This window comes from Spea bombifrons, chromosome 10 (assembly GCF_027358695.1).
Source record: "Spea bombifrons isolate aSpeBom1 chromosome 10, aSpeBom1.2.pri, whole genome shotgun sequence".
NCBI classification, from domain to species: Eukaryota; Metazoa; Chordata; class Amphibia; order Anura; family Pelobatidae; genus Spea; species Spea bombifrons.
In genome coordinates this window covers 13593918-13619335 of record NC_071096.1, presented here as the reverse complement: position 1 = coordinate 13619335, position 25418 = coordinate 13593918, and the positions used below count along the sequence as shown (strand labels likewise).

General features: G+C 40.8%; 1 protein-coding gene across 2 annotated transcripts; it reads left to right on the top strand.

Annotated features, from left to right (window-relative positions):
* Positions 1–536: 536 nt before the first annotated feature.
* SLC25A22 (solute carrier family 25 member 22) lies at positions 537–25418 on the top strand. Of its 2 annotated transcripts, none has more exons than XM_053448626.1 (10): positions 537–664; positions 13507–13604; positions 14834–14959; positions 16618–16673; positions 17542–17632; positions 21169–21284; positions 21742–21898; positions 22494–22648; positions 24260–24335; positions 24748–25418. In XM_053448626.1, exons 2-10 carry the CDS (start codon positions 13585–13587, stop codon positions 24899–24901), a joined length of 951 nt encoding a protein of 316 aa, XP_053304601.1. In that variant the 5' UTR covers positions 537–664; positions 13507–13584; the 3' UTR covers positions 24902–25418. The 2 variants fall into 2 exon arrangements, with proteins under 2 accessions (XP_053304601.1, XP_053304603.1); XM_053448628.1 differs by having other exon boundaries at positions 564–676; positions 13517–13604.

Below are 25418 nucleotides of genomic sequence, written 5' to 3'. Positions count from 1 at the left end.
CACTAATCATACATAACCCCAAACACATTAATATACCAACAAAACCTGGACATTCCCAAAAAATTCGGAGGCGCCCTAAATTTTCTGACGTTGCAATACCACATTGTGTCAGCAGAGGGCTGTCTACTCCATTGGCCTCTCTCCAACCATTGTAAGGCCGAGACAACTTTAGACCGATCGCTGGGTCAAACCGTTGGCTTTTCCCCAGAGCTGATAAGAGCCGGAGGCAGAAATCCCGTGTCTGGAAACGTACCCCGAGTGCGGGGCTTCCGCAAATCATTACCGACTTCCTCAGCCGGCTGCATGGGTTCCCTGCTTTAACCTCTGCCTTGCCAGCACTAAACGTTGCAAACCTTATACCCAGCTGTGACTTCATCCCTTAGAGAGACCCCCAGGCTTCATGCCGCCGCCGGCATCCATCACACATAACCCCGAGCCATTAATATTAAAGGGCAGCATCCAGTTGAATGAGCCCCCTCCTCCCCCTCTGCTTCTCTCCTATAGGGGCAGGGTTCCTTGATTCACACATCATTCTATCCTCCTCCTCCTCCTCCCTGTGTGCCTCTGGCTGCCTCCTGTCTGCACATCTCCTTTCCTCTACACCCAGCAAGTGGATTCCGACTTACATCCCGGTGACGTGTCCCCAGACGGTGTCACTCAGCAGGTAAGATGCCGGGTGTATAGTGGGAGCACAGATCTGCAGTATCCGATCTGTATATAGTGAGTCTGTCGGCACTGATCTGTATACAGTGAGTCTGTCGGCACTGATCTGTATATATGTGTGCACTGATCTGTATATATGTGTGCACTGATCTGTATATAGTGAGTCTGTGTGCACTAATCTGTATATAGTGTATATATGTAGGCACTGATCTGTATATTGTGAGTCTGTCGGCACTGATCTGTATATATGTGTGCGCTGATCTGTATATAGTGAGTCTGTGTGCACTAATCTGTATATAGTGTATATATGTGGGCACTGATCTGTATATAGTGAGTATGTGTGCACTGATCTGTATATTGTGAGTCTGTCGGCACTGATCTGTATATAGTGAGTCTGTGTGCACTAATCTGTATATAGTGTATATATGTGGGCACTGATCTGTATATTGTGAGTCTGTCGGCACTGATCTGTATATTGTGAGTCTGTCGGCACTGATCTGTATATAGTGAGTCTGTGGGCACTGATCTGTATATAATGTATATGTGTGCAATGATCTGTATATAGTGAGTCTGTGGGCACTGATCTGTATATAGTGTATATGTGTGCACTGATCTGTATATAGTGTATTTGTGTGCATTGATCTGTATATAGTGAGTATGTGTGCACTGATCTGTATATAGTATGTGTGCACTGATCTGTATATAGTGAGTATGTGTGCACTAATCTGTATATAGTTTATATTTGTGCACTGATCTGTATATAGTGAGTATGTGTGCAGTGATCTGTATATAGTGTATATTTGTGCACTGATCTGTATATAGTGTATATGTGTGCACTGATCTGTATATAGTGAGTATGTATGCACTGATCTGTATATAGTGAGTATTTGTGCACTGATCTGTATATAGTGTATATGTGTGCACTGATCTGTATATAGTGTATATGTGTGCACTGATCTGCATATAGTGAGTATGTGTGCACTGATCTGTATATAGTGTATATGTGTGCACTGATCTGTATATAGTGTATATGTGTGCACTGATCTGTATATAGTGAGTATGTGTGCACTGATCTGTATATAGTGTATATGTGTGCACTGATCTGTATATAGTGAGTATGTGTGCACTGATCTGTATATAGTGTATATGTGTGCACTGATCTGTATATAGTGTATATGTGTGCACTGATCTGTATATAGTGTATATGTGTGCACTGATCTGTATATAGTGTGTATGTGTGCACTGATCTGTATATAGTGTATATGTGTGCACTGATCTGTATATAGTGTATATGTGTGCACTGATCTGCAGGCTTTATTCACGTGCATTCTTTTAATCCGTGTAACCCTTTCCCTGCTGCGATCTTGTATCCGCTTTCACTTTATCTCTAATGAAGCCTTTATAATTCATTGCCTGCTTGTCAGGGGTTTACTGGCTGCACTTGGTACGTTTATATGCTGATGACATGACGCTTCCCTGCGTGGAAAGCCCGTGTAATCCCCCACCAGCTGATCTGCAGAGCATTACACCTGCCATTCAGAAGTGGTGGGTATAATAGGAACACTAAGCCGTATTAATAAGTAGCAGTTCCGGTGCAAACCTCTGAACGCAGGGCAAAGAGCAGGAGCGTTGACTTGGTTGCTATGGTGATTGCTTGCTATCTAGAACCTTTCCCTGGAAGCGCGCTGTGTATAAGATCCAGTGCTCTGGATATCTCATTCAGGCCGCTTTTCCCTTCATTTATTTAATAGTTTTTTTTTTCCAATAAAATGATTGAGTCTTTTTCTCCGTCTCCCCTGCAGAATGTGGCGAATGTTCGGTTATTAAGTCATCCCATATTACAGTATGCAGAGCATCGCACCTCGCTCTGGGCAGTCTGTCACATGCAGCCGTCGGCCGTTCGTGGCAATAGGTGGTCACCGGCCTTAAAGTGCCAGTCCGGCCCTGACCGTGTCAGGGTAATGACCGGGCCGTCGTGTGCAGAGCGGAATGATGTTATTATAACGCGCACTTTAGATTAGTGAATAGGTGCAAAGGTCTGCAGCGGTAAAGGTGCTCTTTGAATGGGGTTTCAGGCGCCTTTTGTTCTCTGCGTACTCAGGAAAAGTGACAAACACAAGCTGAATAGTGAGATCGCCGATGGTGTACACAGCGGCCTACACCGGGGGGTCAATACTTTCAAATACTCCCAATCACAAAACAACCTGTAAACTGGAACCAAAGAGACCCCCTCCATAATCCGAAAACGTTCCCGGACGGGAAGCTGCAGCTGAGAGCCGTTTCATGCTTTATCCTCTCAGGATATCTGGTTTAGACTAATAGGAGTAGTCATAAGACTGCGCTAAATAGAAAAGAACGACGCCAGGGATTAAGTAGGATTGGAGGTTTTACATAAGAGAGAAAGGAGACTATTGAACCAACGGGCCTTCGGTCATTAGAAAAATTTATAGAAACAGCAGATCGGGACTATTTTGCTCGCTACTTTACTGAGAGGGTGTTAGATAAATGGAATAGCTGCCCATCGGAGGTGGTAGAGGCTAATACAGTAAGGGAATTGAGACAGGCATAGAGCTATCCTGCAGCTAAGATCAGGAAAACGGGCAGACCAGACGGGGCCGGATGGATCTTATCTGCCATCATATTCCATGTTCTGCGAGGCTCTGTGCAGATTAGCAATCCTCTAGTATTCTGGACATCGATGTAGATTCTCTCTGACTTCATGCTTCATGTTCCAGTTGCGTGTAATGCATGCGCGCAGTGTTATAAATGATCCCGTGCGTTTGTTTGTAGCCTTCATATCATTTAATACATGATGTAATACGCTGGTGTTGGACGGATCTGTTTCTGTTGGTGAAGAAGTGATATACAGCATGTTCGGCATTTCAAGAAGTAGGACCAGGAGGATCAAACAGCCGTTTATCTCATGTCTCTGACCCTTACAAAGGCTGCTCCTCACTGGATCATCATAAAGGACACTACGGCCCCCATATGCGCTTTAATGCGTACGATAGCCGAGTGCTCTCTTTTTAATTTTGCGTTATCCCCTCTGAAAATACATGGGGGGATTTGTTTGAACCCCCCCATATGCATTTGCCCCTTTGCCCACCCCCAGCTGAATATCTCCCTGCTATAATATAGTTACCATAAGTCAGCCCCGGCACTGGCTCGCAGGCCCCTGTGCGCATGCACAGAAAATGCTTCCATTGATTTAAATGGGAACGCTTTCCTGCCACTCACTGCCGACCTGCAGCTTCTACCTCAGAAGAGTACTTCTGTATTCTTTTTTTTAAATTAAATGTATATCTTGCACTATTTGTTTTTCAATCACTGTATTTGTTTTAACGGAAGTATTTTCTTAGCTTTAAAAAGGGAGCTATCACGGGGAGGAATAATCAGCCAAAGAACATTACCGTAATAAACAAACTTATTAAAATGATTGTTTGCACAAAAACGCTAACTATCATACCTTTGAGCAGCTCGCCTTCTCTTTGTCCTGGTGTGCAGAGCCGGTTGCTGAGAGTACAAGGGCCAGCAGTGGCCATATTCACTATATGAAGAGATGTTATGGACCCTGCCACCCCCAGCACTCTCAGCAACCGTTGCTACCTCTTTAAATCATGACTCTCATCTTCCCAGCTTTTAGCAAAGTTACATTCACTTATGGCTACCAATAGTTTGTGCTTCTAGGTCTCGGCCTAAAAGACTGTTCTACCTTCTAGAGACATCTGTGTCAAAGGTGGCAAAACGAGCATAATAAGTCCCAACAAACTCAACCAGAACGACTTAGCTGCCTCCAAAGAGTCACAACAAATTAACAAAGGAGGAGGAATAACTTATTGGGGAGGAATAATCATACAATCTGTAGAGAAGCAGTTTAGGACGCTGGCCCCAGTTTCTTTGATTCGGACACATGTTGTAACCGTGTTTTAGTGCTAATCACAGACCGTTACTGTTACATGCAATGCTCGGCAGCCAGATGCCAGCCACTTAGCGGGTTAATAAGTGATGGGAAGTGACTGCATGGTAGAGCGCTTTCTGCTGATCAGGTCTCTTCAGGTGCGTGAGAGGGGAATGTGGAAAGCGATGAGTTTGTTGTCAGCAGCCTGGCGTTGGAGATTTAGATTCATTTCAGATTGTTTGACTTCTACCTGTGTGTGGAATGAAGAACAGATGGCGTCCCCCAACACTGCTGCCCCTCCAGGGAGGGGGAGAGAAATCTGAGAAAACGCCATCTGTAGGAAAAATACACTATTTTAACGATCTCGGTGCCACATTGTAAAGGGATGAGATGCTCACCTCTGAGTTCATGGCTTGTGCCAGAGGATGGGGTGGCTTCAGGACTTAAATACAACAAAAATGTTAATGTAAATGATATAGAAAATGATCTGGTTTGGATTGGGGTGGCCACCAGAATGCAGAGCCATCTTTAACCTGCTCTAAGCCCATGCATACCCTAGGGGCCCATGGCATTTGTCTCTTGGGTCCCCTCAAAGACTGCTAGGATCTGGAGATCTGCAAGTCCGTAGCTGCCAGCAGCAATCTGTGAACGGCCTGATGCCGGCTCGGAGATGAGGCACCAGGGGATCTGAAGCAGCAATGACTGAATTGGGAAGCCTGGTTGGGATGATTGCTAAAAGCCCTATTTCTAGTGTATCTTAACCAGTTTTGACCTTGGGCAATGCAGTCTGTCTGAGTACGAAGGTTAATTTGCCCACCCTTCGGGTTGGTACACCTCTAGCAGCCGGTACCATGGCATGTGGTGAAGTCCCAATATCCGGCAAGTACCACAAAGCTAAATCTCTGGGACAGATTGGGTGTCATTGGTGAATACCAAGCCACCATATTGCGTTATCAGTTCCTACATGTGCACCTTTTATTTAAGCACAGTGGTGCTCCTCAGGAGTATGTATACAGTTTTTGGGACCCTATCGTTGCCAGGAGCGATTTTCTAAAACGATTGGTACCAAGTCAACAGACTCCGGGCTGGCCTTAGTTCAGGCTATCACAGACACGCGAGCCTTGGTTCCCTGCGTGATCGCTCATCATATTCCATGTATTGTAAGATCAGATGGTAGCTGAAGATCCCTCATGGATTTCCAGGTAGTCTGAAAAGCCCTGACTCTATTTAGCAGTCAGGGCGACATGTGATTGTGGGGATAGAGGGGTCAAGTTTAGGTCAGGCAGGGTTTTAGGTTAAGGGAGGTTGCATAATAAAAAAAAAAAAAAAAATGAGTGGGAGAAGTTTCTGGATGCGCTCGCGCTGTTTAGTTGACCGCGCCCCTTTGCGCTCGAGGGCAGCGCGTGCTGCTTAGTTTAACCGCGCTTTTGCGATCGTGAGGTAAAAGGTGTCTCGCGCTGCGCTCGCGCCGCGCTCGCGCTGCGCTAAGGGCGGGATTTTGCCCTATAAATAGGAGCTCCTGAGGCGAGTTGTTCATGCCTGCGGCGAACCGCTAGCTGACTGCACTGACCTCTTGTAGCGTCTGGTGAGCGGCAGCTTAGCGGGAGAGCCAAGGGTGAAGAATGGAGGAACTTCTTCTGAGGCGCCCGCCCTCCCAACCCAAGATTGTTTTATTATTATGTCGTGGCTTTTATTGGGGTTAAGGTTGCCCTTTTTTCTTTAAAAAAAAAATAAATAAATAAATATATATATATAAAAAAAAAAAGTAAAAAAGGGTGAATCAGTGGTAGTTTGTGACTATCCTGGCTTTAGGGCGGATGGTCTTGGAGTTATTGTGTATGGTGACACTCTGGGGCTTGGGCCAAGAGTGTATTTATGGTCATAAGGTTGATGTTGATATTATTTATTCGGTTTATGTTACAATGTAAACTAAATAAAAGACCACGGCCTGTTTTCTCCATTTCAGTTGTCAGTGTCTTTATTTATTTATTGTTTTAAGGATATCCCTTACAATCACATGTAGTTCCTCAACTGTAACCCTGCAATATCCCGCCAAAATGGAGTAATAGTGGGAAAGATATTATTTAGGAAAAGGTAATGATGGAGCATGTATAGTTAGTATTCTTGTCATTCTCTGTACCTTATAGCTAATCATAATTTGTCACTTTCCCAAAATGTTACATGTTGTAGTCTTTTACTACTGATCTCCGTGTGATGTAAATACAACTTACTTTAAACCCAATGTCTCTAAAACAATGACACCATCTAACTAACAAAATACGCAAGCTGTAGGTGGTTTAAATAAATGCAGGTATCCCAAAACCAATTCCCCTTTAAAGGCAATATGTAGAATGTGGTGGGAAATCATTAATCCTTTCTGCCTGTATGTGGTGTCACCTTTAAGAAATAGCATAACAGCCAAGAGACAACTGTGACCTTTTGCATGATTAAAATGTCGTATGGATCAAGCACATTTGGCAGCAACAGTCCATGAGTTTCCATGGCAACTGCTCCACATTTAGCACTTCTCTGCAAACAAATATACAAATGTGTTAAATGTTCAGCAAGCATTATTACTGTTAGCAGAGTGCTGTAGTGTGCGTTATAAGGTTTTTTCCCTTTTCCCGGTGAAACCCTTCGAGAGGCTGTTCACATGAGCTGCATCGCTAATGCGCTTCGAAGAGTGAAATCTGAGATATTGCGCAATAGCATATATTATATTACCATATCTACTGTTACGCCTCTCCCACGTCTAAAGCAAAGATCTTGCCTAAAGACAATTATTGATCTTTCTTAGTAGCTACAGTAATAGCTGTCTTATATTTACATTCAGTTCAATAGATTTATACAAAGATCCTCATTGCTGTATGTGAATAGTAGATCCATTTCTTTGCATATGTAATGATCAATCATTGACGAGCACTAATTCTTTTAGTACCAAGGAATATTAGATGGTTCCCTTCCTGGAGATCATGGATTGGACCAGCTCTAGGATCACGTTCCCCTTTGGTCTTGTATGTTCCTGCTTACTACAATATGACCAAAATCTTGAATATTTAGCCAAATTCAAGTTACATGAGAATTGGCGCGAGGGCCTGGCCAGTTGAATTTATTGGACGTGTAAGTGATTTTACTCAAACTCAAATGACTCAGTAACACGAGGGACGTGAAGTTGACCGTTATTGAGTAACCCCCCAAACCACTTAGCTCATTGGGTGTTGTTCTCTTGTCCCACATTCACCAATTTGTACTAGAATGGCCCCTTTCTACATAACCCCCAATATGCTATGGATATTGACGCTAGTGCTGAGGTTTGCCAGGGTGTATCCATAGAGGTGTTGGGTTATCCCATGTTATTATAGCCCAGTGATTTTCCAGCAAGGAGGAGTAGCAGAAGCTGGCAGGAGAAGTGGCAGGACAGGATTGTCAGGTCTTATTTTGTAGTCTCTTTCTACATTATTATTACAGTTTCATCCCAATTTCTTTTGTGCCAATGTCTGCCCATCCTAATTAGAAATGCCTCTCACACCCAGACTTCAAAAACGAGGGATGATACAAGACACCAAGTGAAAGAGTAGAAAAGTGGCAAATGTGTTAACACAAAGATGAAGCAAAAGAATTGAAAAAAAACACAATATTACTCTATCTACCAGGAAAACTCCAATCAATAACAATATAATGTAAAATTACTTTATATGCTAGAAACAGCTATCCTGTATTATTTATCTATACTACAGACTACACAATGTATGTCTGTTACCAAAGCTATGGATATGTAAAGAATATTATAGGTTTATTGAGCTATGTGTTAAGGACTGGTTAGTGCAAAATTGGAAAGAGCGAAACCGGGGTTTTTTTTTGCCTTCTTTTGGATCAACAGCAACAAATTAACAGATATAGGAAAGGCTGAACTTGATGGACGCATGTCTTTTTTCAGCCTATATAACTATGTAACTATGTAACTATGACTTGGTATTGACATTGCTTTATTTTGGTGTTTTTAACAGTAAGCCACATTGACTGAATATTGGAACGGGGAGATCATGTTCAATTAATTGAATGAACGCATGAATATGTATACTGCTGTGGAGCAACACTTGCTGTCTCGTCAAGGTTTTTAGACTTCTGCAGGCTCAGTTCCTTCCATTTGACTAGTCAACAAAGCGAGTGTAGATAAGATTTATCAAAGAAAAAGAGTTTTTGATTGCTTTCAACTAAAATCCCCAGAGCCTCCCACCTACCCAGTAAACATTATTCTTCAAAGCTGGGCAACAAGATCAAAGAGCAATTTATACGCCTTGGCCATTACATGAAACAGAAGGTCCTGAGGGCCCCAGTGTGTAGACCATGAAGACTAGGGGGACACCTCAGCACGAGTCCCCAATATATTCTTATATTTCTAGAAATAGTCACTAGTCGAGAAGGTCATACATTATTGATTGTAGAGTGAAGGACATACTATAGATCCTTAATGACATCCAACCTTCAAGCTTTTTAATGCACTGCCTTCCATCTCGTATTTCCTGCAATTCATAGCAAATATCCCCGAGATACCGGGTGCGTGTGCGGAGCATTATAGTCACGCAAACACTTGAGGACCTCATGTAGACCAACATTCTTTTTTTAAGCCAAGGATTTCATAAATGTATAGGACACAGCTGTATACGATATTTGCCACATGAAAAGTATTGTACATATGTGGCTATTATGTCTCTGAAAAGTGTTGCAGACATTGCAGCTCTCTGCGCACAGCTGGGGAGAAAAATATTCTTGTGTTTGTTATATGACCCACATTTGTCAAACAGGGAGCTGCTGTGTCACAAGCTCACCCCCACCTGTGCATGTGCGGCTTCATCTAAGATCATGCGAACCAATCACAGGCAGGATTACGACTACACACCGACGTTTGACAGAGGGGACATATATTTATATCTTCCCCAAGGGACTAGAGGTGTCAGAGGAAGAATATTGAATGGAACAGCATATTCTGGAAACCCGTAACCTCCCCCAGTCCTTTTCATGAAATGTGCAGAACTCTGCATTCAAGATTCTTATATTTTCTGTATGAATTCCAGCCTCTGATGATGCTGCCATTTCCATGATATATTGTGTTATTATATATATTCTTATAAATGTTATACTGTATATCGGTATTCAATCATAAATATTTATCATACTGGCTGTCTTTTTATAGACAAGTATTATAAACTAATGGAAACGGCAACCTTAACTTTTTTTTTACCTTTAGTTTTTGATGATTATTCCTCTGCATTAAGAGATGAAAGAAGGCAAGATCATTAATATGCTGGCGCTGTCACCTTTTGCCTCAAATCTCAGTATTGCAAAAGCCCAATTATTATTATTATTTTAAAGTATATATAGTTTTAATAAATTAATGTTGTTATGCAAAATAAAGCTACACTGGTAACTATTTCCATTTAAGGAATTAATTGAAGACCAGCATTTTTAATAGTTTTTTCATTTGGCTGCTGCCTGCAATGTAACCCAATATGTAACACAATACTGCTCTAGCTGGATCCTCGTTTTGTCATTTTGCATGACTGAAGCTACATACATGTACATATGTGGGGCTGGATTTGTTTAAACTGACAGCAATAGAGCGGTGGGCTGGTTTTAGAAAAAAACAATCAGATTATGTTTGCTGCCATTCTATGCAGCCCCCGGGAATCACATTGTATGCAGACCTGAATACCAACACGCACAGTGTGTCCATTGACAGTAATGTAAAGATCACCCCGTTAGCACAGAATGAATGCGAGATATAACACCTGTTATATACACACAGATTTGGATCTCACTTCCTAGCGCGTTTCTTCTCATTCCATATTGACTCACTGGGAAAAAGTGAGGATGCTCTTGGGTACCAGATGCTAAGGAGGAGGTTTCCATAGCTACTGTTTCCTAGTGTTAACGGCAAGTCTAGACAGTAGATGTATCATAGTGTATTATCTACTTTTGTATTTTACATTATCTGATAGTTAGAAATGTATTGCGATTAATGATCTAATATCACTCATTTCTTCTTGTGCTCTGTAATTCCTACTGTCGGTCCTCAGATATTCTGCCAAAGGAGTAAATGCTGGTACTAGTTTAGCTGAAGCTGGAGAAAACACTATGCAGGGATGGTTTGTGATACGGGTGGAATACTGTTTTTTTTTTCTTTCTCTTACGTGGAAGACAAATTCTGAGCCTGGATATATTTTCAGCTCCATGCATTGTACTTTCTGTTGGATATATTTTAACATATCGGATTTGTACGTTGTGAGTGAACACCTTGCCCATGAACACCCGTGTGTATTAAGTGTGCTCTCTCTTGTGAGTCATTTGGCCAGATATCTTCTTGTTCCTGCTTTTTGCTCAGATGCCCCTCTATGGATGACACAGCCCCCATTTGAGACCATCCACTATTCCAATTTTCCACCACTTCAGAATGCCAGGTGCTTTTTCCAGAATACACTCAGGCCCTGCGGCAGCAACCCAAATAATAATGTGTATAGAATTTGTGGGAAAAGTGTTTTTAATTTTTATAGAAATATTTGTTGTGCATAAGCACAGACTTCATCCGTTTTCACAGCAAAGTTGCCCATTCAGGGGAAATCCTCTGATCTATGATTTTTACTGGCCGCAACCTTCTTGGTAAAGTAAAACCTCCTTACATTGCACCCATCCCCGGACCGGCTAGTACTGGCCGAGCAGGCTATTGTACTGAAGCTATTTTTTTTACCCCAGCTATAATATAACAGTGAGTTGCGATGATCTGAAAAAAATCACCATAGTACATTTACAACACACCGTGCATTCCTGACGGCCCTTCGTTTTTTATAGTTAACACAGTGAGACATCTGTTCAGCTTATCTCTAGGTGGATCCCTGGCTACTAGCCACAAAACCCAAAATATGCCTCTTCCAAATATTGAAAGGTTGGCTATTCATTTTGTGTTGTACAGTAATTTGTGGGGTGTTTTTTTAATCACGTGTAATGTGTACGTTCAGGATGCATTGTGCAATCAAACCATCTCTTGCTCCAGGAGGCATCTTGTCTTTGCAAACACTTTAGTACTTAAGCCTGTTTTTTTATCTTTTTTTTTTACATTAATCTGGTTGATGGTTTCTGGAGCACATATGTGTTTTTTATAATGGCGTGTGACACTGATTTGGATCAGACTGGAACATCCAGGTTAAAACAATTATGATCTGAAAACTTCCAATCTCCTCAAGCCCACCAATTTTACTTAAAGGAGGAGGGGGTTTGCAGCTGAACAACAGCTGGAAAATAAAAAGCTATCAGAATGTGCCATAAAGCAACATGCTCTATAGTCATCCATATTTATGAAACTGGATTCAGACTGCAGTCCCAATAACCGCATGCAATTGCCCGACACCATTACTTCCACATATAAACTGTCTTTTACTTCCTGTTTGTCTGGCACTGGTGGGGTTAATTGAACAGGAAGGGACAAAACTTCCCCACAGTTTCAATCAATGTGTTGCCTTGACTACAGGCTACGCCTACTGTGAGTAGCCAATCAGAAACCTGCTTCCATATCCTCCCCAGTGTTTCAGTAACAGTAACTCAGTTGCAGCCAATTGGCTGAGGTTTTACTACTGGCGTTCTGCTGCCTCCCATGCCAAAATACATTTCATTTGCTGAAAAAATTACACCAAATGATAAAAAAAAACCCAAAACTGTTACCACATGAGTCGTAATTACCTTTTATTTTTTTACACTATTACTTTAGAAATTGAGGACATATTTGGGAAATGTGTACAAATGTCTATAACCAGATTCAATTTCTTAATATGGGAAATGCTGAGACTATATCTGTATACCCTATAGAATCCTGCAATACTCTTTCCCCCTCCCTATTTCAGACATTTTATACACATACAATGTTTTATCTTCAATGTTATATGTTACATGTTACGTGTGTATGCACCATGGCATGCGATATATTTATTCGGATCATATGACTGAGTTTAATTCCTGATGTCCTTGACTCTGCTCCCTGACATCTGTCATTATGCTTGCTGTCTTCACCCTTCTCTTTGGGTGTGGGGCATCTGTCATAGAGCTACATTGTTCCGATCATCTCCTTTATACACATAATTATAACATGGCCAAGAGCGTGATGTTAGCTTTATCACGCCCCCGCCCAGCCCACACTGGAACACATAACATACAATCTGTTTGCTTAATACACACGTGACAAAGAAGTGACATTCTCTTGATTAAGAAATAACCCCTTCGTTGAAACAACCCTCTGACACCTGCTATTTCTCCTGTAGTTGAAATAATCTTTCTCGTATTAGAATTAGAAGTATCTCCTGCTATGAAACAATGAATAATATCATTAAACACGCACCTGATACACATGACTCTATACCGGCCTTAAGATAAATCCAAGGGCCCAATAAATTATAAAAAAAGCAGAAAACTAGTAGCGCCATTAGCTGCCGTCAAAAACGGTGTATTTCTATTATAAAATCAATGGTTAGCTGTCTGACCTAATTCTTTGTAAATATATTGGCTTTCCAGAATTAGGCAAAGTCCCCCTGACTACCAAAGGATTACATTTGTTAATTACCAAGCTGTTTAAAAATATCTACCTTGTTACGCTTTTAAAATGTATGATTTGACTAAAAAATGAACCGGAACATGGTGCAGATGTTTTAATCTCTAACGTGTCTTTGTGATTTTACGTTCTAACGTTGAATAATTTACACCGTGGAAAATGTTATTTTGCAAGCGTCCCCTGGCACTTAAAGGGTTATTAAAGAAGTCTGGAAAATTCTATCTATGGTGAGAGAGGAGGGGTTTCCCGGTGAAGGCATTGCTTGAGCAAAGTCTTCAGGTAACGCCAATAGCGGGACTAATAAGGTTTGCTTTATGGGTATGAATGACCTCTTTCTGCTTTGTCTTCCCAGGAGCCGTCAGACCAGAGAGAGAAGAAGCCTTAATTACAGGAGGAGCTGCGACATATATCTGGGTCTGCTTGCAATTAAATGGCTGATAAACAAATCAGGTAAATGCATTGTAGGGATTCCAGGCATGATAGTGTGTGCGTGTCTGTGTGCGTGTGTGTGTGCGCGCAGTGAGAATAAATATTTCTGCTGTATCTACCTCCGTTTTCTTAATGTATTCTTGCTGCGGAATACTTCAAACCTCTGTGATCAAACAGTAATGTATGCAGCCAAACATGCAGAGGCATCTGTTCTGTATATCAGGAATGCTTCCATGTAAGAGGTAGAGAACTACGATTAGCATGCAATACTACTTAAAATAATTGAATTCATTTAATTAAGTTTCATTTCTGGTCAGCTTAGGTCAGGGGTGGGCTGGCACCTTCTGGCCTGAAGAGCAAGTAAAACCAAATGGCCCCATCAGCCCCCTAACATACACACTGGCACACTTATGTACACACACTTACACATTAATGCTTAAACACATACACATACTTACACTAACATACACTTGCTAATACTCGCTAATATACACTTACACATTCATGCTAACACCCAAGCACGAACACATACACATCAATGCTAGCACACAAATACATACACACCCGTACTAAAACATAGATGCTTACACATACACATGCATGTTAATGCACGCACACTTATACATACACTATCATTCTAACATACATACATTCATAAATACTCCCTCACTTACCCACTTGATCCCTTCCTCTTACCTCATTGTCAGCATTCTCTGTGGCTACTTGTAGACCGTGCCAACAACCTCACTTTCAAAAGGAGATATACATCATTCGGTGCATTTTGCTGAACCCTAGTACCAGAGAAGGGTGTAGGTGGGGATAGATTCCTGACTTAGTAACTATTAATCTTGGACAGTTAGTTTATTGCTTTCTAGGAACAGATTCCAAGGTTCGTAACCTGCAACAGATGTGTCACGCATACTGCGAATGAGAAAGGTTAGACCGTTTAAGATCCAGAAGATATTATTTTGTTTGCAGGGCCTGTAAAGCGAAGGGGTTAATAAGCCTAGGTGAAAACGAAAAACAGATTCTAAGGGGTGATTAAGAAGACACCACTGCAAATACTGAAAATGAAGCCTTGTTAGTTGTACTGAATTAATTCTGATTAAATCTGGAAATTATTGACATGGCTGCTACAAAAGCCTTAAATGTGTAATATCTAGTAAGGTAATAAAATAAAACATTTCATGTTAGGCTGTCTCATATATATGATGATATGATCTATCATTTTGTTGTTATTCCGTTTGCAGTTTGCCCGCCAAGCTTATAAATGGAGGAATAGCCGGACTGATTGGGGTAACCTGTGTCTTTCCCATTGACTTGGCCAAAACGCGACTACAAAACCAGCAAAATGGCCAGCGTATGTACACCAGCATGTAAGTATCTCGTGCTTTCCACTGCCCATATGTGATACATTAACTGCCATCCAGCTGTGGCTCGTATAATAGTTAAGGGTGGTTTCATGAGACCCCTGTGTAGATGTGCAGAAAGCATTGTCATTGACTTGAGTGGGAGCGCTTACTTGCCCTTGAGTGGCACAAAAATCAGACAATGCAGGGGCCACGTACCACAGATCTGGAGCTGCAGCATCTCCTAAGGTGTTTTTCCAATACATGTTTAATGCATTCATATTAACAGACTTTAAGAAGTACTTTAATATTCACTAGACTGCTGCTGAGCAAAAACATGGAATAGTTTTAACTCAGTTCTTCCTTCTAATAATACAGTAATCCAAAAATGGACAGACTTTTATACAAAATGTGCAATTTAGGTTGTAAAGTCGGTGCAATCACCATAGCAACGGATGGAATGTCTTTGCTGATCCACTTTTATTATTTTGTAAAAAATGTTCTCTCTTATGGTTCTCACAGTACAAATGGTCATGTAATAATATGATATAAATGAACTGGTTAAACATCCATCCGTCTAGAATAAGCTGGTGCATTCGATGTGTGAATCTTTAGTGTTTAAGTTCTACAGTTTCATTTCTTATACCCCGATGTTGAAATCATTGCTCTGTATTATCACTGCTTCTTTTGGTTGTTAACATCTGTTTGTTAAATATATGCTGAAGGATTTTAGATTGTATGTGAGAAAGGAGTACGAGTCCCTACCGCTCCCACACATTGACCTCTGCAATGTCCTTGAAGTTCTAAAGGAGAAGTCATCTTATGCTCAGACCACACTGAGCAAAACAATTGATGCTGACTTTGCAGAGGCTATGATAACACATGCTGGGCCTCACATTATTACGCAAATAAGACTTAACCCTTTACCCGTTCCCTTACACTACTGGAAGAGAACTTGTTACGTGACATTAGTGGAGGAGAGAAGAGACAGCAAAGGGATATGATAGAAACATCTAAATACCTACAAGGAGTTTACAGAGCACATCAGGGCAGTTTATTTATGTTAGAACAATAGGTCATAATCTAGAGGGTTAGAGGCTTACATGCCAAGGTTACCTTACTGAGAGGATGGTAGGTAAGTGGAACAGCCTCCCAGCAGAAATGGCAGAGGCTAACACATGAAATAGATATAAATGTATTCTTAAGACAAGACCAAATAGTAAGTCTTTACATTAGTAATAACGGGCAGATGGGCTGATTGGTTACTATCTGCCTTACAATTCTATGTTAATGAAGAAGAAACGTGGAAATACAATAAGTGTTAATAGGTTTTTGTTTGCAGTATTTGATTCTTTCGATATGCGTCACATGGGTTCATTATTGTTTTACACCTTGTCACAAAAGAGACTGGCAGATGTTTTTTTGGTTTCTGTATAAAAAAAGCATATTATGCATCACACCGTTTCCCCTGTAAACAAGAAACTCATCATGTTTTGAAATGAAAAAGTAACATTTGTGTTTCATGTAGGAACATTGACAATAATTGGCATAAATTCATATATCTTTCATTCACATTCTAATAATTTTGAGTATGATCACATAGAAGATGAGTAAGATTATACATTCGGACTGTTTTTCAGCTAAAATATATCTGCTAAAAGGTTGTGTTTCATTTTGTGTTTTAGGTCTGATTGTCTCATTAAAACTATACGTTCAGAAGGGTACTTTGGCATGTATAGAGGTGAGTAAATGCTTGATTCTAGGTGTTTCCACGTGAATATAAAAAAAGCAAATACTAAAATGCACATTTTAGACATATACTTGTTAGATAGAGAGCACAAACTTTACAATATCCAGTAAGACACTGGGAGTCGTGAGCTGTGGATTGGGTGGCTGCAGTTTTGGGTCTCAAACAGGGAAGACTTGCACTTTCTGGCCCGGGGGGTTTAACCAGTTGGCCCCCATTGGCTTCCCCTGGTAACTAACATACAAACAGACACATGCATTTACACACACTATAACAGTTATACACACTCACGCTAACACACATACTTACACACACTCGCTCTAACATCCAAACACACACACACATACATACTCCCTTACACTCTCACTCACTCCCTTGCCACTTTACCTTGAAAGGAGCCTCACTTTTGGACCAGAATTTAAGACCGGTCTGGGAGGGTTTTGCCCCCTGCACCCTGGGCCAACTCGCTGCTGGTGGCAAACATATTTTCCAAGGCTTGTTCTTTACTAAGGAAATATACTTAATGCTATCTATCGTCCACACTATCTGTAACATGTTTAAATTCAAACAAAGCGCATAATGAAATATACCTTACAGGCTTCCTAACATTTGAAGGTTATAGTAAGGCAAGGCACTGAGCGGATACGACGGCTCTTAAACACAATGTGTCGGAGCGAAATAACAAACTGAATACGAATAGTGGGACTTAAAACTGAAAAGAAATGTGTACATAGCTAGTAGAGTAATCTCGTGAATCTATAGTATACTGTAGTACAGCCATACGCTAAATAAATAGGGTATATTAATGTATATACATCTCTTACTGCACAAATTAAAGGCTGCTCTTGTTAACGCTTCATAGGTGCTGCGGTGAATTTAACTCTTGTCACACCAGAGAAGGCCATTAAACTAGCTGCTAATGATTTCTTCAGGCAGACCCTGTCTAAAGATGGGTAAGTATAAAAGCAATCTGAAGCCAATGAAAATGATGGGCAAACCTGGAAAACTAAGGGTTTTTGCCCCAAAGTCTTAGGCTAACAGAATTAATCAATTTGTAATTTAGGTGTTTGTGTTCAAACGTTGTGACCTGTTTGCAGCCCTACACCTTTAGTAGGAATACGGCAGAGATAACACCCATAGATTTACTATCCCCGACAGCCCCACTAAAGAAGAATAACATGCTTTATTTTTTATTCTACCGAGAGGGTGGTAGATAGGTGAAACAGTCTCCCAGCAGAAGTGGTAGAGTTTAATACAGTGAGGGATTTTAAAAATGCACGGTACAGGCATAAAACTATCCCGAATCTGAAACAAGATTACTGATGAGGTACTGATTAAGGTCTGAGTCTTTACATCAGGAAAATGGGCAGACTAGATAGCCAATGGTTCTTATCATATGGTCAAATTCCATGTTGCTGTGTTTATAACTATTAATATGAAAAATAAAATGAAATGACTTGCCTTAAGCAGAAGCTGCAGCTCTGGAGGTGCAACTATCCATCTTTTACAATGTCTGATAATTCTTGCCACTGATTGGCTCCTTGAATCAGCCTACAAATATTTTGTTTCATTTTTTATCACTGAAAATGGCTGTGGTAAATATGTGTCCATTGTGGCCCTTAATGGATACATATTTGCACTTTTTATAGCACTGGCCTTGGGGTTTCAATAATAACAATAACAGTGGCTTTCCGCACATCTGCAGGAGGGTCTCAGCCAGCGCCAGAGCAGATTGGTCCATGCAAGTTAATGTGTTCGGCCAGACACATCTCCTGCATGGAAAATAGTGAGGGTCTGGGCAAATGCATATGGAGAGATTCTGCAGAATACCCCATACCTCTTAAATTTAAAGGGACCTCTCCGCTACCATATTCATTAAACGCATATAATCACCGGAGTTTCCCTTTAAGCCCATGACATTCTATGCACATGGCGAGGCTCCTAACGCGGAGTCTGAGGGAGATCATTTTCATGAAAGTGTAGAAGTGAAAACATTAATACAGTAAAAGGCTTAATTAAAAGAGATAACCCCACTGACACTCATGAAGAAGAGAGCAGGAATAAAAAGCTTGCGTGGAAATTCTGCAGGTAAGCATCAGAGATGAGTGTGAATTTTAGATTGTCGTGTGCTCCTGCGCGTTTTGCTGTGTAATCAGGAACTCACATGTTGTGCTGGCTGTGATCTGCTGCGGATGTGGTCATTTGGAACCGAGTGTGTTAGAGAGAAACTTGGAGAGGGACACAGATTAACCTCTTCATTTCTTTGTCAAAACGGCTCCAGTCCATAGCTCACTAGTACTCGATTGCAGCCTTTAGCTGCATAACGCTACAAATCCTATAATCTTGACACATGGGCCACAGCAGCCTAACCATGCACTGGATTACCAAATCAAAGACCACATATACTGTTCCTTACTACTTTAGTATGTCAGCGACTAAGTGTTAGAGAACCGATCTCTTCTGTTTTGTTTTTAGAGTCTCAGTTTCTTGTAATGAGACTGAATATAATAAAACAAGCAGAAACACAGAAATGGCAGAAACACAGAAAATTTAACAGGATGTGGTTGTCAAGCTTTGCTGAGACTGGAGTTGGTGGCCCCCTGCTGTTCATATGGAGTATTGCATCTGTGTAAATAAAAAGCAGAGCAAAGTTGCCAGCGGTCTTGAAAACATGGCTCAAGTCCAGCTTTTCTGGCGAGTGTCTCAGTTTTTTGAGAATGCTGTTATCTGCTCAATGTGCTCGATATCAGCCACTGATAAGGGGCATTCTAAGGGTTAGAGGCTTGGATGTAACGTAAGGATGTTTTCCTTGATTAAGAGGGTGATAGACTCCCAGCAGGAGTGGTAGAGGAATTTAAACTTGGGTTCAAAATAACCAGATTTCTATTCCACCTAAGACATATCCAAAGTCCAATCAATGGACAGAACAAATAGGGAGAGGGAGTCTTAAAGTTCTATGTAATGTCTAGACCCATGAATGGCATCACAACATTTATGTGTAGCTGCCCAAACTGCCCAAGCTGCCCAAACTCCTCAGTTTCTGAGGTTTCTAGTCCACCAATGCCAAATATAGACAAAATTGTCTCCTTAGGGTAAAAATCATGAATTCTGCTTTATCTGCTGATTTCCCTGAGGTTTATGTTTGTAACCTGAGAGATTGGAGCTCTGCCTTTAGGCATCATCCTTAAGGGCCTGTTTGCCGCAATGGGTTAATGCAGTTTTTTAACCATGGGTGTGCCGCTAATTCCCCTAATCCACAAATAACTCGGAGACAGGACAGTTGTGAGGACGCGGCCAGCACTACTGGCCGCATCATTACAGCATTAATTCTTACTCTGTGCTCCGGGAATAATGCTGTGACAGCATGCGCTATATTTAGCATCTACGCTTTTATTCATGTTCGTACAATGCTGAAAATCAGCATTTCCAGTAGAAAATGAAAGCATTGCCCAGTAAAGCATGATTCGATATAATATTTTACTCCATATAAACAGCCGCCCCTCCTATTGGCTCATATAACCATTTCCTGTACCACTTCCTCCTACAGCGCCAAACGCTTTATCTCCACAACCTCTCGTTTGGCATGTTTTACTGTTTTATGTTGTTTTATAGTTTGTTTTCATCTGGCTGACATCCTGCCGTCAAACATTCTCTTCTATATATTCTTTTCTATACCCTATTGGGATGTACACAGTAGGCTTCTATTAGAAAAGTGCTTCATGTGATGCAGGCTTCCTAGATCTTTACTAAAGATGTTTCATCATCTACCAACGAAAAGAGCTATTATGTTGGCTATAGATCAGACAGAAACCGAATGCTTAAACAAAATGGATATACTCTATACAAAAGAACGAGGAGGAGAAAATAAGGGAAACAGCCTTAGAATAAGGGAAACAGAATCAGTCATTTTTGCCATTTTGGATCTGCTAAAATAATCTGAAAGATTATTTTACCATTTTCCTAGTCCAGCCAAGACTCGGATATCTTCAAGGGTATCATACCAAATAAATATGACCATTTGGGGCCCTTTTGCTTTCTGGAGAATATAGTTTTGGAGTGTCACAGATGGTGTTGGGTTCCGAGCTGAATAGCTTTTCCATATCCCACTGACCCCATCAATGGGTTAAACCCCCCAGTTGTTTCTTTTAAGATGCTGTTGAAAAAATATTGATGTCCAAATAAAGAAAATACATAGTCCTTTATCTTATTTTGTTTGTGATACTTTTCTGTTCATATTAGTAAAGTCAAGTTGATTCCTTTGTTTTGGGCCCACACAGAAGAAGATGTAAAGTTACATTTTGGGACATCTGAGGTCTCTTCTTTAGAGAAGATGCTCCTGTGGCCACCAAAGCATATGTACCTTATATGTTTCTCTGTGTAAGCCCAGTTAAAGTTGAACTTTGACTAAAGACTCCATCTTCTTTTGGGCTCAAACGGCTATAACATGACACAGTATTTCCCCATGCTAATGTTTTTGTCCTCTGAACAGGAAGCTGACGTTAGTGAAGGAGATGCTGGCTGGTTGTGGAGCAGGGACCTGTCAGGTCATTGTCACCACCCCAATGGAGATGCTGAAAATCCAGCTCCAGGATGCAGGGAGACTGGGTAATACATACAAACATCATATCTGATTTATATTACCATATTTGCTCGATTATAAGACGAGGTTTTTTCCAGAGCAAATGCTCTGAAAAATACCCCTCGTTTTATAATCAACCTCAACTAGGTCTGACTATGAGACTAAGATCCAGATCCCCCGCAGCGATGCAGGGTACCTGGACCTTGTTCACATCGCTTACATGAATTAACATTTACTGGTAAAACTTTTTTTCCTATAGGGTCATCTTATATTCAGGCTTTTCTTTTTTTCATAAATTAATATTCAGATTTTGGGGGGGTCGTCTTATAATCAGGGTCGTCTTATATTCAAGCAAACACGTTAGTGTGACACCATAAGTGTGACACCATAGCTGAACCTGTCATTCCCAGTTTGCTGCGTACATGGTCTTTAATGATAATACTGCACTGTATAGTAATACTGAGTCTCCATTTGTTTTGGCAGCTGCTCAGAGGAAGCTCATGGCAGCTCAGGAAGGGCCGTCCAGTGCTGCAGCACAATCTGTCCCTCGGCGGCCCACAGCTATGCAAATCTCACGAGAGCTGCTGAAGAGCAAAGGGATAGCTGGGCTATACAAGGGCCTGGGGGCCACACTGCTAAGGTGAGGATGGACCATGTCTATCATGAAACAATGTTTCTGTATCTTGCTGCAAATAACTGAAAATAGCTGGAAATTGAATCAATGGAATATTATGTCGTAATGGTTTCGTAATAGTAGACATTATAGTAGCCGTGAGTATATAATGTGGTACAATTTGCAGCAAATAACTAAACTGCTGATACAGATATATATATATATATGTGATTCAATAAAAACAAATCCTCATATATCCAACTAGTTAAGTAAATCCAACTTTCACCTATACCACTACGTATTATCATCTCCTGAAGGGAGATACATGCCCTCAATTTGTAAAATACTGAAAGTCCCAGAAACTCCAGCCACATCATGTGAAACGTTGACCATAAATTGTCGATTCTTGCCACTGGCGGTTTGGTTTTCTATTCCTATTTTCAGATACATATATTAGACGTGGTACAGATTTCCATCCAGGTGAATATGGCCTAATTCCCTTCTTACTAACACTATGGAATGCCAGTGCTCTATAAGTAAAATGTAATGTCGCTGAATTCATAAGCTTCTTTTTCTCGGTGTTTCCTCTCTTCACCTCTCTGTCTGCGCTGTCATCTAACAGGGACGTGCCCTTCTCCATTATATATTTTCCTCTCTTTGCCAACTTGAACAAGCTGGGGCAGAAGACGCCAGATGAGAAGTCACCGTTCTTTGTGTCCTTCCTGGCGGGATGTGCAGCTGGAAGTACCGCTGCTGTGGCCGTCAACCCCTGTGATGGTAAGGCTTCCGAAGAGTGGGGTGTTCTCTAATGAAAACACGATGATACCGCTTCCATGTGATTTGGAATTTGATGTCATCACCTAAAAGAAAATGTGCATTTATCATCATGAAAAATATGTCTAGTAGTCCTCCTTTAACTATGGCATCTATAGGTTTATGTATAACAAAAATGTAGTAAAGGAGCAAATAGCAATAAAACTTTTAATGGTCATTTTTTAAATAACAAATTTCTAGACTGCCTAATCATCAAGACAAAAACAAGGGATTCCTATTTAAACTACAGATGAGCAATAATTAACTCACAAAGAGCCCACGTCCTTCTTAATGTCCCTGACCTTAAAGACAGTATGATACATTCCGTAATTTCCGTCCCTACCTCACCTAAACCGTAAACTAAATCCTACGAAATAAAGTAGCAGATTTTAGATATTGCCACGGTTTCCGATGAGCCTACAATGAGGCTGCAAGTGTGTATTATTGTAACCGGAAGTTATTTGTCTTGATTATTTGGTGATCGAAAATGTTGCGTTTTACAACTGGTCAATAAATGTAACTTTTTATTTTATATACCACATTTTTGTTAATGTTTGCAAATTGCACAACTCTATTGAGTGGGATGTCTTCTAAGGTTGTCATAGCAGATACATCGAATTTTTACATGTTGCTGGCTCTTACCTATAACGGTACCCTGCGGTATGTCGGATCTGTAAACGCAAAAGGAAATCATTTACTTAACCAAGTTTATAGATCTCATGTACTGCAGGGAAATGCTTTATAAGTGGTGGTCAGCAACATGTAACATTGGATGGGACTTGGGAGCTGATATGGTAGCCATTCCCTTTTATAGTTTTGGTCCCTTTGCCATGAAACCATTCAAGTAGTGAAATAGTTATAAGCATGAAAACTACTGAAAAAGTATATGGTGTACATGTCATGTGTGTGGAACAAAATTGCAGTTCATGTAATATATCCAGTTTAATCTATACATCATGCTTCCAAAATTAGTCGCACGTACAATCAGGTTTGCAGTTGATACATAATTCATTGTGTCATGTACAGAAAACATTCACATTCAATTTTTATTTGAATGCCGATGGCAATAATTTTCTTTTTCGGTATTACATTTTCACCTCTGTGTTTGTTAGCGCCAGTAAGTATATAGATGAAATGTACACATGCCCTGTGTCATCTGATTGAAAACCAGCAGGGTTCTAATTCTATTTATGTTAAAATATCTCTTTTCTTATGAGTTTATTTTTAGAGCATCCTCTTTTTTTCATTTTTTTGAAACCCGGAAGTGCTCAGCTGTTAGCCCTGTTTTAAAGGGACGCTCCAGGTTAATATCCAGGTTAATGCAAATGATAGCTGTGTGGTTCAATTTTCATGGCGTTACTTCTGCAAATGCATGGAGTGGATTCTGCACAGTTCCACCATATGCATTTGCTCCTTTCCCCACCCCCAGCTAAATGTCTACCCCTTCCCTGCTTCTGATTGGCTGCTTCAAGAGGGTTAGAATTACGTGCAGAGTACTCAGTACTTTAACATGTAGTCTTCTATAGCGAGGATGTCAGCGATGTTAAACTGTCCTTTTAATTTTATATTTTTCAGTAATTAAAACAAGACTGCAATCATTACAACGAGGAGTCAATGAGGATACATACTCAGGAATTGTAGACTGTGCCAGGTAATGATTCTGAATTTCAAAGTCTACTGTATCTCTACTGTGGGGCACCAAAATTGCATGTATGGTAGGAAAGACCCCAAGCTGTACTCATTCTATTCCACCACTAAAGAATCATAGCTTGTCGTCAGCAATAGGAAGCTTGGGTCTAACAAACTGTGGCTATGTCTACCATTAACCTCCCTATAAAACTGTATTGTATAAAACAATTGTATTGTATGGGTAAACAGTGATGGGCTACACAACAGTAGTGGTGGGCTATACAACAGTGTTAAATATACTTTCTGAACGATGTTCATATTGGACTGCTCACCAGAACACCAAATATAATACTATTCAGTGTAGGGATTATAATAGATTTTAATACATTTTTTCACCTGTTAACATGTATGCATCTTATGTTTCATCTCTGTAGAAAGATCTGGAGGAGTGAGGGTCCTGCTGCCTTCTTGAAGGGTGCATATTGCCGAGCTCTCGTCATTGCTCCACTCTTTGGCATTGCTCAGGTGGTCTATTTTATCGGAATTGGTGAATTCCTCCTGGGATATTTACCCTCTCGACGTGATTAACGTCGCTGCACCAAAACTCCTGCATCTTGGCTTTTTAGGGGCCTTAGTGGTGTTTTGCTATTGGCTGACTTTGCCAGTATTGCCTCTGCCCCATCCCATCCATTACAGGTAGATATGAAAGCCATTTCCCCCCAGTGCAGTGGTATGGTCCACAACTATCGTGATATGCTGCAGAACCTTCAAGCAAGCCACAGCTTCTTTTATCTGCCCATGGAAATAAGCAGAAGCAGTGCTGCTACGCAAAGATAATCATTTAGAAGGTTCAAGCTATTTAAATGCATTGCTTGCAGGATTTTTTTTACACAAAGGTTACCTGCTGATGGCAGAAAGCTCTAGATAACCTTTTCTAAGCTGCAAGAGACTGCAACACATATATAAGCCTATTCTGCCGTCTTTGAGATATTTTAGTGGATTCAATTGGCAAATGAACCATAAGCGAATCTGTAGCATTTATGGATAATCAAGTAACACAAATTTTATTGAACCATTAGACCATATTGGACATATTGGGCCTTTG